Below are 18,173 nucleotides of genomic sequence, written 5' to 3'. Positions count from 1 at the left end.
TATCCGGTACATAACGTGATTCGTGATCGAATAACGATAGTTAAAAGTACACACACCTTTCACACGAGGTTATACATATTTTCATATTACAGTGCAAGTACGTGAAACGGAACCGGATGAATTACACTGTGTATAGTTGAAAACGTAGTTTCATTCAGTTAAGTGCCTTGGAAAAACCTTTCGTCGGTGATTAAACAGGAAAACCGATCATCCACTGGTTCATTGCATCCGTATGAAGTGATGTGTGTTTCAGTCCGTCACAGATATGTCCGATGTCAAGCACTTATGTCATACACAATGAGGAAGTATAACATCAGGTTTTTTTTAAAAACACATCCGTGTTGTAAACAATTGGAGTGTTTATCGCGAGATTATCGGCTAAAGCTGAAGACACAGGCACCAAAGATAAAAAGGCCAACGAGACAAAAAGAATAAGGTTACCTTAAAGCTAGGTGTGGCAACGTAAGAACTTATTGACAAAAACAATATATAACTGTTCAGTTGACGACTCTTCCATATTGTTTGTTTTGGGGCATTTCTCTCTTTAATTGCACAGTTCAATTCAATTCAAAGAGATCGAAAGTAAAGACAAAATCAAGACGGGGACATGCATGAGCAGCATAATAAAAAGAAGTTCGTAGTATGCGTTTATCAGATAATTTCAGAACAGCGTCAAGTACATGTGTATTTTCTAAACCTTGTTACCATTTGTATGAATTAAAACGTGGCATACAAGTTACGGCAAACCTCGGGCACTCGGTCCACCAGCAGTGCCTACCAACTACTATCTGAAAGATTGTAGAACAGACACACAAGTGAATAGATACATGTGCCACTTATGTCAACAAGATTTTTTTTTCAAAGACACACGTGCGATATATGACATTAGGATTGTACAAAAATTACACATGAAATGTATGGGAAGGATTTCAAACAAAAGTTCAGTAATGAATGAAATATTGACATGTGATGAATAGAACTACATCGCACAGCTGTTCAGTCCTTTTGCGACTTGTAGAAATCTGAAAGGAGAGTGAGGAAGATTGAAATCAACTGAAAAATGTAGATGAGAGAAGGTTGTAACAGAAGATACAAAAAGTGTTTCTGTGGTATATTCATTCAGAAGTATGAAAAACTAGCTTTATTGGTATTTTGCAAATTGACCAAGTTAAATTAAATACTTATTACCAGTTCAATCACAAATATCCAACTTCATGTTTACAGCTCAGTAATTCTACTTCTCAAAAACCGTAACCCTGAACTTTTTAGAATTGAAAATAAGTAGCTAGAATTTTCTCACATATTTTACTCAATTTCAATTTAATTTAGAATAAGATACAGTAGATCGAAATAGTGGATTAAATTACATCATACAGCTGTTTCGTCCTTCTAGGACTCGTCAGTGATGCTACATCATACAGCTGTTTCGTCTTTCTAGGACTCGTCAGTGATGCTACATCATATAGCTGTTTCGTGCTTCTAGGACTCGTCAGTGATGCTACATCATTCAGCTGTTTCGTACTTCTAGGACTCGTCAGTGATGCTACATCATACAGCTGTTTCGTCCTTCTAGGACTCATTGGTGATGCTACATCATTCAGCTGTTTCGTACTTCTAGGACTCGTTGGTGATGCTACATCATACAGCTGTTTCGTCCTTCTAGGACTCATTGGTGATGCTACATCATACAGCTGTTTCGTACTTCTAGGACTCGTTGGTGATGCTACATCATACAGCTGTTTCGTACTTCTAGGACTCGTCAGTGATGCTACATCATACAGCTGTTTCGTCCTTCTAGGACTCGTTGGTGATGCTACATCATACAACTGTTTCGTCCTTTTAGGACTCGTTATTGATGTTAAGAGACTAAGCCTAGACGGCGACAGAGAAAAATCTTAAATGATTAAAAAGTCAAAATCTATACGAGGAGGTGAAGTAGTCTCATTAATAAAGAACATTTTGGAAAACGTAGTATATTCTGATTCGTGCAAGTATTCGATGGAAATATAACGTGGCATGCAGGTTATGGCAAACCTCGTTGATTATAAGTCCACAAGCAGTGTCTACCACCTATAATCGTGAAGATTTCACTAAAAACTTGCAAGTGAATAACATCTTTTGATAAAATAAATCTAAATTTAGATAAAGTGGAGCCATGCGGCATATTATAACCTCATTTCTCGTCAGGAAGGTGAGTTATTGAAACTGATACAGATCAAACTTCGATCATGTGTTTTCTTGTAGCCTATGACAGTCTTTAACATTTAAACATGATAACGAGTATATGACGAGATGTGGAACATTTCTTCCTAAAACCACCTAAATGTGATACAAGGAACAATACCAAGGCAATATAGGGGAATGGTGTTGGCCTTTTACACTTGCACAAGACAAACAAGAATAAAAGGTCACCTAATATGTCATTGAAAATTATCGCAAAGCTGTTGGAGGAGAAAAGACGACACCTGCCCACTGCTTTAACAAAACATGTGAATATTGATCTTGCGAACTTCTGACTTGTTAATTTGCTATCTTGTGTTGACTTATCTACCGCGACGAACTTCAATTTACTTCAAAACAAGGCGTAGTCGATAATAACGGATAGCTGTTATTCAGGATAAAAAACGCATAATGATATGTGACAATAATTGATTTCCTGTTTTTACCTAATCTGGCGCTCTTATTGGAAAAAGGAGTGGAGCGAAATATGTTTTCCTCTTCAACTGAGGTTGCATATTAAAACGCTATACCTACTAAGCTTCAACATCCCCGTGGTAACAAACTTGTAAAATCTAGATAAAATTGATAAAAATAAAAATTAGGAAATGTTCTTTAACACGCGTTACGTAACTGTACATTTATTCTGTATATTAAACGTAATATAATGCACAAGGAGTTGATGTTTTCTATGACAATAGTACGAACCCCTATGTTGTTTACCAAGCAAAACCCTTTTCAAAGTTCCTTGAAGCATTCAGTTTAAACTTCATTTTTTTCCAAAAAACTAAAACAAAAAATGTGATTGTACTTGTCTTGTCCAGTCGTATTGATTCACTGGTTATTCATTTGTATTATTCAAAAGAGATTGTTACAAGTTGTCCAACTTATGTAATGTTCGCAGTCCTCTCCCACTGACATAATTCCATATTAATTTAACTAAGATAGCAAATGTTAGGTCAATTAATGATCTCAGTTAAGCGTTACAATCAGGGAGGAGATCGAGAGAGAGTGAAGGGGCAGAGAAGGATAATTTGATCAAATTAATTGCGACATCGTTGTAGTAATTTTCTTACGAATAATTAGGTTGTCTATGATTCTTTCACTCTTCAAAAGTTTATCACTTTCCGTGACATATGTGCCATCTTGTAGATTCCATCCGTTCTAGCATTTCCCATTACGTAAATGTCAACTGTTTCGATGAAGAACAAAAATACACTCTACGATGAAAATGATCGACGACTTAAGTGGTAGGGGTGGAGAAATGTAAATCTATATAAATCTACCATATATTGCAGGGTATGTTTGGAATATTATATCATTTTCGTGTTTGCTTTATTCCAAATAATCTTATAGGTTACTTACAACGACTTAATAGAATCATTTGAAAGTCCACTTCATAATACATTTTAAGTCTTTGGTCCACTTGATATATAGTCAAATTATTTTACTAGAAGCTGATTAATCGCTGCGTTTTATGCATGTATCATTTTCTGTGATATAAAAGCATCCATAAGTTATGTATTTAAGGGTAGAACATCAGAATTTTTTAGTAAAAAACATGGCATCCCCCATCCCCTCCCATCAAAAAAATGTTTCACCACTTTTATTTAAGTCATTAATTTTTATCAAAGAGAAATCACATTTCTGAATTTTTTTTCAAAATTTAACAGTTCCGAATTTAAAAAATGCAAATAAAAAATATAAATGATGTTTTATTTCTTTTATTTTTTCTTCTGGTTGTGATTTTTATTACTTTCTTTGTTTCATTGTCTTTCATATGTTCTCTTTCTGTGAGTCACAAAGTTAGTTGACAAGCTTGCATAACTGCAAGGTGGAATAATGTACATATTCAACATATTCAACACTAAATTCTTTTGTTTGGTAAGTGAAGGTCAATATAACATCATTATATCCCCGTTTTATTGACGTAATTGATCAACTGTATACCTTGCATTTGATATCTAAATGCTGTACGAAATGCCTACAGAACGGCTATAATACCGTAAAATTTGGAAACAATGACTCGATATTCCAAAATGATAGCCATTATGTTCCAAATAACTTGTACATGTACCCTTTAACAGTAAACAAGTACCCGTTAAAACATAACCGTTCCTGTTCTATATATCCTGTAATATTAACCAATCAACATGCTCCATATAACATGCATCATTTCCATACCTTGGAAGTACTCTTTGAGATATAAATTGTACTAACGTTCACTTGCTCTTGGGCCGGTATGGGAACGGCGCTCTGAAAATAGGAGGTTTTTTTCACAAACATAAATTACTTTTATTCTCTATTTTCCTTCTGGTTTGTTCTATTTTAGTTTAATTTATGTGTGATAAAATATTTTGTACAGTTCATACTTAAATTGTATCGTATGTAAGACCACCATATATCAAGATTCTCTGTCATTACAGTGAATTAACTTACACAACATTCTCCAATTTGGTTCTAAGAAAACGCTACACGATCAGAATATATCATAATGACTTTTGAAGCTTTTCGCCATTGAAATACTCTACTTACTATTAACAATAAAAATCCATTTGAAGTCTTTTTTCAAACATATCTGACATTTATTGTGTCCCTCTCTTTCTTATTAAATTATTTTTCAATAGTTGTAAAATACAAATCTGACTTGGGGAAAAAGATAATTTCGTCAGGTATTCGCCGTCTTCAAACAACATCTGAAGGTTTCTGATTAAAGATGCTATCTGTCGAAATTACAAAGGTTACATACGTATTTAATTCTTGCACTTTCTTGTTTTGGCATTAATGATCGATATAAATGACAAAACTGTACTGGTAAATACATGTATATTGCGCTCTGGTGCGATGTATTTTGTATATACATACATGTATGTAAGACTTTGTGATCCACACAAATGTATTTTCCGTACGTCATGTTCCGTCCGGGTTCCGCAGTACCGGACGAAGTTTTAGTCTAGCTCCCTGCAAGTGGGCGGATAACAAATAAAATAATTCCGAGTTCAGGCCCCACGAATGAAATCCCTAAAAATATATGTATATTAGGAAAAAAATAATATGAATTGGATGTTTGTCCATACATTTGATGTAGATATGTGTTAGATATGATTATCTCACTATCAGTGTGTAAATCATTCATGTTGCACGTGTATTTTGTGCTGCACGATCCTGAGTGAAAAGTCATGTTTTTACCTCCACCTCTACCTATGACCCGGATGTATATGATTGGTATCGCTGACGTATATAGAGGTGTATCTCCAGAAAATGCAGATGGTGATGAATTGATAATTTTATATGTTGCTTCTTAGATGTAGATCTTCGTCATGTGTAATGGAAATTTGCAAATGAAACTTTGGGATTTAGTAACAATGACACATATACTAAACTTCATTGTAGTCTCGGTCCAAGTGTAACAAAAATGGCGACGCCCATGTGCGTTATTGGCATGTTGTATTTTAAAACGATTGTTTAATTGGTTAGAGGTTTAGAATATTTCTTAAATGTATTGCTGAAGCTATTCCTTGACGCAGAGAACTGTTATTATACGGAAATTCATTAAAAGTATCTCGAGGTTGTATCGAGAATCTTCTGTCTTTCGGGTTAAACTTTTTTCTACATGGGAATGTACAGGGCACCTGTTGGCCATCGCATGTTTGCTTGAATGATATCATATCATTGCATTAACAATCCGGAAACAATTTGTACAGGACAATGTTTCGCTGTTTATTGGAAATAAGCTTGCACGATAAGATATTGCAATTCTCTCGAATGGAAACGTGTGCACATAAATGCTGATATGTACGCTGTTAAAATTTATGTATAGTGTTTACCATGTGTCCGCGGATGATGAGATGATGTGCAGTTGTAAATATTACCCAGACATTTGTCGTTTTAGAAATCAATCAAGTCTTATTTGCTTTTGCTGAGATAAATTATCCAAAGTAATGTCCATATAAGCAGCGTAACTAGTGTGTAGTTGTGCAACAACTGATTCGTCATCATCATTCAGCCATACCTTCATGGCCAATGCCTAGCCCAGATCTCTTGTGCAATGGTAAAATATGTAGGAAAAACAGTCAGTACCATTAAAAATTATAATAACATTCATACTTTAAATTGCAACATTTACGTTTCCAGTGAGAAAATTATGGAGCAACATCACAAGAACATGTAATTCAACATACCTCTTGGTTGTCAGTTAAACACCCTAAAATAGATATTATTTCAATCATTGTGATTAACATGTAGGGTGAATTAGCCCTCTGTGGTCTATAGACGACAACGTGAAGGGGAGATCACATGTTTAGTCGACAATAGTCAACAACGGTGATGGGAGAGTACATAAACAGTCGACTATAGTCAACAACGGGGAGAGGAGAGTACATATACTGTCGACTATAGTCAACAACGGGGAGGGGAGAGTATATATACAGTCGACTATAGTCAACAACGGGGAGGGGAGAGTAGATATACAGTCGACTATAGTCAACAACGGGGAGAGAAGAGTAGATATACAGTAGACTATAGTCAACAACGGGAGGGGAGAGTACATATACAGTCGACTATAGTCAACAACGGGGAGGGGAGAGTAGATATACAGTCGACTATAGTCAACAACGGGGAGGGGATAGTATATATACTGTCGACTATAGTCAACAACGGGGAGGGGATAGTATATATACTGTCGACTATAGTCAACAACGGGGAGGGGAGAGTACATATACAGTCGACTATAGTCAACAACGGGGAGGGGAGAGTAGATATACAGTCGACTATAGTCAACAACGGGGAGGGGAGAGTACATATACAGTCGAGTATAGTCAACAACAGGGAGGGGAGAGTTGATATACAGTCGAATATAGTCAACAACGGGGAGAGGAGAGTTGATATACAGTCTACTATAGTCAACAACGGGGAGGGGAGAGTAGATATACAGTCGACTATAGTCAACAACGGGGAGGGGAGAGTAGATATACAGTAGACTATAGTCAACAACGGGGAGAGGAGAGTATATATACAGTAGACTATAGTCAACAACGGGGAGAGGAGAGTATATATACAGTAGACTATAGTCAACAACGGGGAGGGGAGAGTACATATACAGTCGACTATAGTCAACAACGGGGAGGGGAGAGTAGATATACTGTCGACTATAGTCAACAACGGGGAGAGAAGAGTACATATACTGTCGACTATAGTCAACAACGGGGAGAGGAAAGTACATATACTGTCGACTATAGTCAACAACGGGGAGGGGAGAGTATATATACAGTCGACTATAGTCAACAACGGGGAGAGGAGAGTATATATACAGTCGACTATAGTCAACAACGGGGAGAGGAGAGTATATATACAGTAGACTATAGTCAACAACGGGGAGAGGAGAGTATATATACAGTCGACTATAGTCAACAACGGGCAGAGAAGAGTACATATACAGTCGACTATAGTCAACAACGGGGAGGGGAGAGTAGATATACTGTCGAGTATAGTCAACAACGGGGAGAGAAGAGTACATATACTGTCGACTATAGTCAACAACGGGGAGGGGAGAGTAGATATACAGTCGACTATAGTCAACAACGGGGAGGGGATAGTATATATACTGTCGACTATAGTCAACACCGGGGAGGGGAGGGTATATTTACAGTCGACTATAGTCAACAACGGGGAGGGGAGGAATATACAGTACATACATACAGTCGAGTATAGTCAACAACAGGGAGGGGAGAGTTGATATACAGTCGAATATAGTCAACAACGGGGAGAGGAGAGTATATCAACAACGGGGAGGGGAGAGTAGATATACAGTCGACTATAGTCAACAACGGGGAGGGGAGGGTATATATACAGTAGACTATAGTCAACAACGGGGAGAGGAGAGTATATATACAGTCGACTATAGTCAACAACGGGGAGAGGAGAGTATATATACAGTAGACTATAGTCAACAACGGGGAGGGGAGGGTATATATACAGTCGACTATAGTCAACAACGGGGAGGGGAGAGTATATATACTGTCGACTATAGTCAACAACGGGGAGAGGAAAGTACATATACTGTCGACTATAGTCAACAACGGGGACGGGAGAGTATATATACAGTCGACTATAGTCAACAACGGGGAGAGGAGAGTATATATACAGTCGACTATAGTCAACAACGGGGAGAGGAGAGTATATATACAGTCGACTATAGTCAACAACGGGCAGAGAAGAGTACATATACAGTCGATATAGTCAACAACGGGGAGGGGAGAGTATATATACAGTCGACTATAGTCAACAACGGGGAGATATATACAGTCGACTATAGTCAACAACGGGGAGAGGAGAGTATATATACAGTCGACTATAGTCAACAACGGGGAGGGGAGAGTAGATATACAGTCGACTATAGTCAACAACGGGGAGGGGAGAGTATATATACAGTCGACTATAGTCAACAACGGGGAGAGGAGAGATATATACAGTCGACTATAGTCAACAACGAGTATATATACAGTCGACTATAGTCAACAACGGGGAGGGGAGAGTAGATATACAGTCGACTATAGTCAACAACGGGGAGGGGAGGGTATATATACAGTCGACTATAGTCAACAACGGGGAGGGGAGAGTATATATACAGTCGACTATAGTCAACAACGGGGAGGGGAGAGTATATATACTGTCGACTATAGTCAACAACGGGGAGGGGAGAGTATATATACAGTAGACTATAGTCAACAACGGGGAGGGGAGAGTAGATATACTATAGTCAACAACAGGGAGAGGAGAGTATATATACTGTCGACTATAGTCAACAACGGGGAGGGGAGAGTACATATACAGTCGAGTATAGTCAACAACGGGGAGGGGAGAGTAGATATACAGTCGAGTATAGTCAACAACGGGGAGGGGAGAGTAGATATACAGTCGAGTATAGTCAACATGTTTCATGCACCTTTCCTAAGTATGTTTTCTCCTATATAAATTATATTCATTACCGACAGTGTAACATGCATTTTGACGGTGTGCCATTGGCGTTTTTAATAACAAAAGTGACGTAATAATAAGCGTTTGCTGTATGACATTTATGGTACAATATGCTGAACTTCCCAGTAACAGGTAATATTATATAACAACACTGTGTATATAACTTGCTTAAGATGTTTTTTATAATATGTGTCAAATCACCTAACGGTACCTCGACCTCTTTAGCTATGCGGGGTCACGCAAGGCATTTAGCTATGTATATTTAATATCTTATATCTACCTTCAATTTTACCACCAGAAAGTTAATGATGAATAAATACATAGCAATGAATTGTTACATTTTCGATTTACATCAAGGTATGAACATGTGCTTGGTACATTCAGTCATTCCCTTGAATGTATTCTACCCGATGTACAAGGAAGTATTTTTCCTCGTGAAGGTTACTGAAGCGCGTTACTAGCTTAAAACGACTACGATAAAAATGGGTAAGTAGATATATATTTCTGTTTAATAAACGATACGGTTAATTTTGCTTATAAAATTTATAATGAATATTCGTTTCCATTTTAAGCGGTTCTTTTTGCAGGTGAGGTTTGGATTTTAATTAATTGTATTACATAAATACAAGAAAACAAACGCAAAAGTTTACAGTGGTCACGACATAATCAGCACAGATATATATCTAACATTATATTAGGAAAGGAGAAAAACACCACAAAAGAAACGAACATGTCGGCAGGTAACACTGTATTACTTCAAACAATCATCTCCATTTAATGTGTTCACTTTACTTTTTATACGAGTTAAAAACGTTTTCACGTTTGGAATATACATTCGTTTAATAGATTGTTTTAAAGACTGTTGCAAGGTAGTGCTATTTCCTGTTTTCCTGATATGTATACAAGTTATTCTATGAAATAAACGTATTTGATGCAAAATAGGTCACAGAAGTCTATTTTCTATTCCGCAGATTATAAATCAATGTTACCGACACTTTCATGGAAAAGGAGACGCAAAACATGTAATGAAGTCAATGATGATAAAAAGACTGATTTTTTTTTCTAAATATTCTTCTTTGTTTTTAAAGATTTCCAATTTATTTCTTCATATAAGCTATACTAGAAATGGTAACCTGTTTTAAGTCGAGCATCTTCCTGGACTGTTCAGTGTATCACTGCGATTATTTTAAATCCACGCTTTACAAATATATTCTAGAAAAGGAAGAAGATGCAGCAAAGATGATTTTTCTAGATTTTTTTCTACTTAAGATTTTTTCCAATTATCCACTAACAAAACGTCCGCACGCGGTTCACAACGCATCGACCTGTACCAATGATGCCATTTCTCTATTCCACAATCACTTACAATTATTTCCATAGTTATTATACAAATCTACAAACCCGAAAAGCTTTGTTCTAAACCGAGTTGCCAGCTTACCCCCTGCATGTGCAGCTCTTGCCAGTAAAGGTGTACCACCTGTCGGGCGATCTATTTGAGAAAACCATTTCGCGCTCAATACCTGTAGTTAGCCGCGCAAAATATGATTTGTCTATTCTCTTTGGGTTGATATCTTCTTCTTTCTGTCAAAATTAAATTTTGATTCACTATTTCCATTTATCAAACGAAAGTTTTTGTAGTTCTAAATCAAAATGCATTATTTGTTCTAGTCTTATTCAAATTTCAATTGAAGGCGCGCATGCAGTATCATCAACTGAAAAATCGATATCAAATAGTGTGTATGAGAGATGATTAAAACAGAAGAAAGGCAGCAGCCCTAAAAATGTGCCGTGTGGGTTCCATCTTTTAGAACTTTTTCAGAAGATGTGAAATATTTGCCAACAACTGAATGTATTCTTTCAGTGAAGTAGTCTTTATATAATCTTAATTTATTTCCCATAATTCCATAGTCTTCCGTTATAACAATTAGCCCACTGTGCCAAACTCCAGTAAAAGGATTCGGAAAATCACAAAATACAATTACAGTATGACTCTTTGTTTTTCGGGCGCAGTTACAATGTTATGGTTAACTAATTGTTAAGTAGCTGAGTGGTTTGCAAGAAAACCACATTGTAATCTATAGAAGTTATATTCAACAAAGTCATTTTACATATGTTGATAAAAAAAACATTCAAAAACCTCAGCTATGCAGTTCAATAACGGAATCGGTATGGGGGAGGGGTGGGTGGGATTTAAGGGTCGTCATAATGATATTATTAAACATATTCTGTTTCAATGCGCGTTTTCAATTAAGACGTGTTTGATGCTCGTAACTATCCCTAGTGGTTCCATGGTTGTTTATTTTGTTCCTCTTCGGAAACGTGACATTCTCAAAAGACGCTTACCCTCTTCCGGAACTCCGGGTCTTATTCTCTTTTTACTTTTCACGAGTCTCCAAGTAACCTTTCTTTTGTTAATACTAAGCGCTAGTTGAATTGAATTTGAGTTTGAAAAAAACAATTGTAGATTTATTGACGTTCATAATCATATATCGTATTAAGTGAGCAAGTTTCCATGGAGACAGAATTTGACTAATACGTTCAATAATTAAAGCGAGAGAGATGTAACTTATACTGTCTTGACTGCATCACCTTTATCAATATCAAGAACGCTTTTCATCGAACTTCTATTGGACACAATGAAGCGACGAAAAGTCTGATTTTCAATCTAATGTATTTCTAACTGATTTGAAATCGTAAACCCCTCAAAATTGATAACACAAGACTAGTCAAGACAAGCTAAATGTAGAGAAACATCAAATTCATTGCTGTTCAAAGAAGTAAAAATGAAATGTGATAAAAATTTCTGACAGCGTTTTTCCTCTAAAGTCAATTGATCTTTCTCTCGTGATACTAATAATTAGGTATCTTTATTCGTGCACAGTACTCGTAAAAATCCACGTTATTATCCATGTCCTTAACATAAATTTATTATGACTGGCTACACTGTGAAATACCCATCGAAAATATCTATAAATTGTCAAAATAGATAAAAAAATTCTATTGTACACAAACACCATTATCACTACTGGAAACGTTTTTGTTTATTAGTTGACGTGTCTTGTCACGATGTTTCCTTTCAGCTTCAGATCTCGGTTTCCATGTGGGCGACTATGTTGTGTTTGCTGGAATGATCATCTTTTCTCTTGGGATTGGTGAGTTCGACACACTGTAAATTCAACCCGTAGGTTTGTTTCCCGATCAGTTATAACGATATTCCAGAAGGGAGTATATTTTTTTTACGTCCCATCCCCCCACCCCCCTCCCAGAAAAAAATCAGATAATTAGATATGTGAACACGAACATACTCTATACAGATATATAGTTAAACATTTGCTTGCTATATCCCCGAAATCTTCATTCTAAGAATTCTATCATTACGTAACAAATAGAAGAAATATTTTAATTAAAAAAATTAATAAACACCATTCCTCGTATTGAATTTTCATGGCACCCTAAAAACAGTACATTCGGTTAGAAGTTACACTGATACTGTACATTCGGTTAGAAGTTACACTGATACAGTACATTCGGTTGAAGTTACACTGATACAGTACATTCGGTTAGAAGTTACACTGAGACAGTACATTCGGTTAGAAGTTACACTGATACAGTACATTCGGTTAGAAGTTACTCTGAGACAGTACATTCGGTTGAAGTTACATTGATACAGTACATTCGGTTGAAGTTACACTGATACAGTACATTCGGTTAGAAGTTACACTGAGACAGTACATTCGGTTAGAAGTTACTCTGAGACAGTACATTCGGTTAGAAGTTACACTGAGACAGTACATTCGGTTAGAAGTTACTCTGATACGGTACATTCGGTTAGAACTGTTTAAAGTATCACATCTAGGAAAGTGTTAGACCAGATCTTCATTTACATTGCCATTAGTAGGAGATATTTCGCTAGTTTTTTCTCATTTTTCATAAACCTAAATTCATATAACGTTAGGTGTGTATTCCGCCTGTTCCGGCGGAGGACAGAAGACAACCCTGGAGTACCTGGTCGGAAATAGACGACTGAAGATGCTGCCGGTCGCCATTTCTCTCGTTGTTACGTTCGAGTCGTCCATATTAGTCCTTGGCTACCCAGCTGAAGTTTACATCTACGGAGGAGATCTAATCTGGACCAGTGTTGGGTTGATGACAACCATGCTGGTAGCCACACGAATAGTGGTTCCAATCTTCCATCCACTAAAACTTACCAGCGTATTTGCGGTAAGACGAAGACTTCCCGATATTCTTAAATTTATGATAATGTCAAAATTATCTGAAAAAAAATGCCGCCGACTAATTATCAGAGAGTTAATTTAATGCTGAAAAATGAAATAAAGCAATTACTACTGTTTGATCAGGGCCAGAATTGATGGAACATGTAAGTAAGACCTGAAGACACCAGAGAAAGAACGAGAAAAGACGTCAGATTAATTTTTTCTCTTCTTTTTCAACTTTTTTTTTTAAATGCGCATTTCGAAAAAAAAGTAAAGTGGACATATGGTACCTTTCAAGAAAGTTGAGAATTATATTGATATTCCTAAACCTGCCCGCTACTGTTTTGCCTTTTATCTAAGTGTTGTAATGTTGATACTGTGTTTGATTTGTTTCAGTATTTTGAACAGCGCTACAACAGCAAAGGACCCCGCATACTGGGTACAGTCACAGGAATGTTGTATTACGTATGTAGAGACAAAATATATGACCCTTGCTTCCTTTAAACTCTTGCTAGAAAATATTTGTATGGTTTAAATTTTTTACAAATAAACCCGAAGCAAAACAATTTTTAGCGTAAGTATTAAAATGGATTGCATTATGCCATTTCATTCAATCTATTTAAAACAAAACTTTAAAGCCCTCAAGATTTATCTATTTTTCAATGTCATTTCCTATTTAAGGCATCTAAAAATATCTCACGTGGTTTTTACGGATTTGACATATTTGATACTTGTATAACATGTTTATTCATAACGTCGATGAGAATGGATGATTTTCACTTTGTTAACGTGATCGACAATAAATTACAATGTAAGTAAGGTACTGTGTCTCTTTATGATAAGTACAAAAACGTACATGTGTTATGTCTGAGGTATAACGTAGCGATAGTTCTAAAGATAAAATTATATAATAACACAGTAACATAATAATCTGAGCAATATCTAAGTATACAGTTATAAGTTGTAATATCAAACATAAGTACATAGTTACTATCTGTAAGTAATATTTAACATGTATATATATAAAGTTACTATATATAAATAATATTAGACATATATATATAAAGTTACTATATGTAAGTAATATTTAACATGTATATATATATAAGTTACTATTTGTAAGTAATATTAGACATATATATATAGTTACTATATATAAGTGATATTAACATGTATATATATATAAAGTTACTATATGTAAGTAATATTTAACATAAGTATATATACTATATGTAAGTAATATATGTAAGTAATATTAGACAAAAACATATATTTACTATTTGTAAGTAATATTAGACAAAAACATATATTTACTATTTGTAAGTAAATATTAAACACACACATATATATAATTACTTTCTGCTAGTAATTAAAATACTTACTTGATGGAATATACTAAATTGCAAACACGTCCGTCATTATTTATCATTAACAAGAGTTTAGCAAAGGTTTATAAACAAAGAAATCATTCAAACAAAAATTATTTAAAAACTATTTTCATTTTTATTATAGATTGTTTACATGGGTATTGTGTTGTACGGACCCGCAATTGCTCTGGAAGCCGGTGAGGAACTTTTATTAAAAAAAGAAAACAAAATAAAAAAAAAATCACTCTTAAATGTATGTGGATCTGATTATTCTAATTTTTTCATATATCATTTCGTCAATATACACTCAAACTATTGATTACATAGTATGGTTTTATTTTAATTTTTAAAACATCCGACACATTGAAAGAAATCCGATTTTATTTACACAGCTCGATTGAATCCGTCATAAAGTATTCGTCAAAATGTAAGTACAATGTAATAAACATTCTTGATATTTTACTATCATGACTAAATTTATATTCAGTGACAGATTTTCCATTCTGGGCTTCCGTATTCTCAGTAGCAGGGACAGCCATCATCTACACCTCTATAGTAAGTTAGTGCTCAAAACAGTCATGCGACATGGGTCCTGATGTAAAAGATCTAGACATATTCAAGATGTACATCCCTTTTTACGAATTTTACCAATATTTACATTAAAAGTGATCCCCATTCTGTGATCGGAGGTATTCTGTTTAGGAGTATCTCAGGACAAGTGTTTTTGGCCGGGTGTTAAACAATGTCTTTTTATGTCTCTATACAAGGCGAACTCCTGATGTTTGTGTGTACAAATGTTTAACATTTCCTTTATATGGTGTGTCTTTTAATCTTTGAACATGATAGATACAAGGACGTATACTGGCCAGATGTATTACATTGTTTTATATTTCTGCACAAAGTTGTCTGAGGGCGGTCGTATTGACAGATGTATTACATTGTTTTATATTTCTGCACAAGGTTGTCTCAGGGCGGACGTATAGACAGATGTATTGCAATATCTTATACCTTTACAGGGCGGTCTCAGTGCGGTCGTGAGGACAGATAATTCTTTTATATCGCTGCACAGGATTGTCTTAGGGCAGCTGTGAGGTCGTGTAAACAAATGTCTTACAAAGTTTTATACCTTTACAGGGTGGTCTCAGGGCGGTGGTATGGACAGATGTGTTCCAATGTCTTATCATGACGATAGGAATAATCGGCGTAATTGTGAAGGTATTTATGTTTTATTTGATTTTGTCAGACGAGTTTACTCTAACATATGTTAAATCTGATATAAACATAGTCATATAGAAAGTGATAACATTAAGCTTGTTTGAGGGATGGGTACATGTCAAGACAAAGTTAACATGTCTCTGTATTGTATACCATTGCAAACACGATGTAACAGTTAAGAAGTTAAGTGTCGCAATATTTGAGGTAACGACAAAATGTTAGCAATTTTTCCTTACAGTTAGTGATATGCACACCTTGATTCTTAATTTGAAGAAATATAGATGTAAAATATGAAATGAGTGATAAGAAAATAAGACATATATGAAAAAATGACAATTGAAGTTAAGGAGAACATATATGAATATTTACAAGGGAGACCAATGCAAACATCCGGGAAGATAAGGTCAGTAACTTGTTCCAAGCAACATCAAAGACAATATTGACAAATAATCAACATTTAAAACTTAAAGTAGGAAATGACAAATTGAAAAGAAAATCAAGCACAAGAGTTAGGTAAATAGATAAATAAATATCAGGAGAATGGAGTCAGCTGGTCCGAATGTTTCTTCACTGACATCTGAAATACAAATACAGCTCAAATTCAAGGTATATCAAGCCTCGAAAGTGATATTTCATACCATCTGTCATACAAAATGTTGTAATTAAAAGAAATTCTTTCAACAGTGCTAATCTTAATATGTCTTAGACAATAACATCGAAATAGAGGTCCTACTTAGTAGACTTTTTGGTCGAGATGCGTAAGGGTAGCGCTTCTGCCTTTCAAATTAGCCACCGGAGTTGGATTGAACATTTACAGGTAAGCATGTCCCACATGTTAGACGATTTTTTCTTTGTTTCCCCGCCCCCCTTCCCCAGATCTCATAAAAGGAAAAAATGATTTACAAAACTTTTCAAAGTGGCTGCTAATATCGGCATCCTAATGGCCATCCATAAACACTGATACGACAGTCTCCCTGTCAAAAGACAAATTTGAAAAAGCTAAATCATTACTTCAGAACTTCAAAAACAAGCGCAGAATCAAACTTAAAGTCCTTCAATGCATTGTTGGTCTGTTAACTTTTTTATGGGTTGTCACAATCCCGAATAATTGCTCTCACTGCAGGAATAAAAGGGCATCATAATCACATTCGCCTAAACAAAGAAGCACGTGAAGATATTCAGGCATGACTGATTTTTTTGTCGGAACACAATGGGAAATCTTGTTTCTTGTTTGAAAACTGGGTGTCATTAGAGGCAGTCAAACTTTTCGCGGATGCAGTAGGGGTAAATGGTGGCTGTGTGGCGGTTCTGTGGCATCAATGATTTGTGATACAATGGACAGAGCGCAATCTTTTCATATCACTTTTAAAACGTTTACCTATCGTTATCACAATGGAGATTTAGTGTAAAAAAACTGTTCAGCCATAAAATGTTGTTCATGTGCGACAACAGCGTAGTTGTTGACATAATTAACGAGACAACTTCAGAAGATACACATAAAATGAAATTAATAAGAAATTACAGTATACATTTTAGGGCCACAAACATTGTTGCCGATAAACTGTCATGTTTTCAATTTCAGGGAGCCTTCCAAGTAGTTTCATTGCTAATCTGACTTCAATAGGAATCATATATCATCTTATGACTGTATAACAAACAAGTTTTCATCAGCTTCCTTGGCTCCATCTATTATTAGCTCTTATGTTTGTTGAGTGTTGCAACATTTCATAAATTTCCCTGTACCCCAACAAATCCTCTCTGTATACATTGTACATCTGTTCACTCAAACGTTTAGTACTGTCATAATTTATTCATACATATCAACAAGAACTTTGTTCATAAGGTAGAAAATATGATTGACCCTAATTCCTCATTTTTCATCAAAAAATTGTTGAAGGGTAGATTGCCAATCACATTGAACATATCAGAAAACCTGTGTATGCCACGGACAAAATAATGACTTAATGCCGTAAAGCTCTTATGTGTCAGGCAATGTTTTTATTGGCTTTTAATGATGTCCTTCGGATTGATAAATCTATTTATTGTCAACCAAAACAAGCAACCAGACAACATTTTACATTTCCTGTCAAAGGGCTCCACACAATCATGCACTAACTGCAATGACAGTAAAATTAGCATATCATAAACATGGGGATTTTGCAACCATTTCTTATCGATATTCCCA

At 35.5% G+C, this 18,173-nt stretch overlaps 1 protein-coding gene across 1 annotated transcript; it reads left to right on the top strand.

Annotated features, from left to right (window-relative positions):
* Positions 1 to 9,674: 9,674 nt before the first annotated feature.
* Positions 9,675 to 17,603, top strand: LOC132544441 (sodium-dependent multivitamin transporter-like). The gene is made up of 8 exons (XM_060208042.1): positions 9,675 to 9,678; positions 12,273 to 12,344; positions 13,148 to 13,413; positions 13,803 to 13,871; positions 14,919 to 14,970; positions 15,261 to 15,328; positions 15,908 to 15,988; positions 17,571 to 17,603. The coding sequence occupies exons 1-8, from the start codon at positions 9,675 to 9,677 to the stop codon at positions 17,601 to 17,603; spliced, it is 645 nt and encodes a 214-aa protein (XP_060064025.1).
* Positions 17,604 to 18,173: the final 570 nt, after the last annotated feature.

Source organism: Ylistrum balloti, unplaced genomic scaffold (assembly GCF_031769215.1).
Source record: "Ylistrum balloti isolate Yb309-2 unplaced genomic scaffold, AGI_CSIRO_Ybal_v1 Utg369798, whole genome shotgun sequence".
Classification (NCBI taxonomy): Eukaryota; Metazoa; Mollusca; class Bivalvia; order Pectinida; family Pectinidae; genus Ylistrum; species Ylistrum balloti.
Note: the sequence above shows the minus strand (reverse complement) of the source record. Positions and strands in the feature narration are given on the sequence as shown.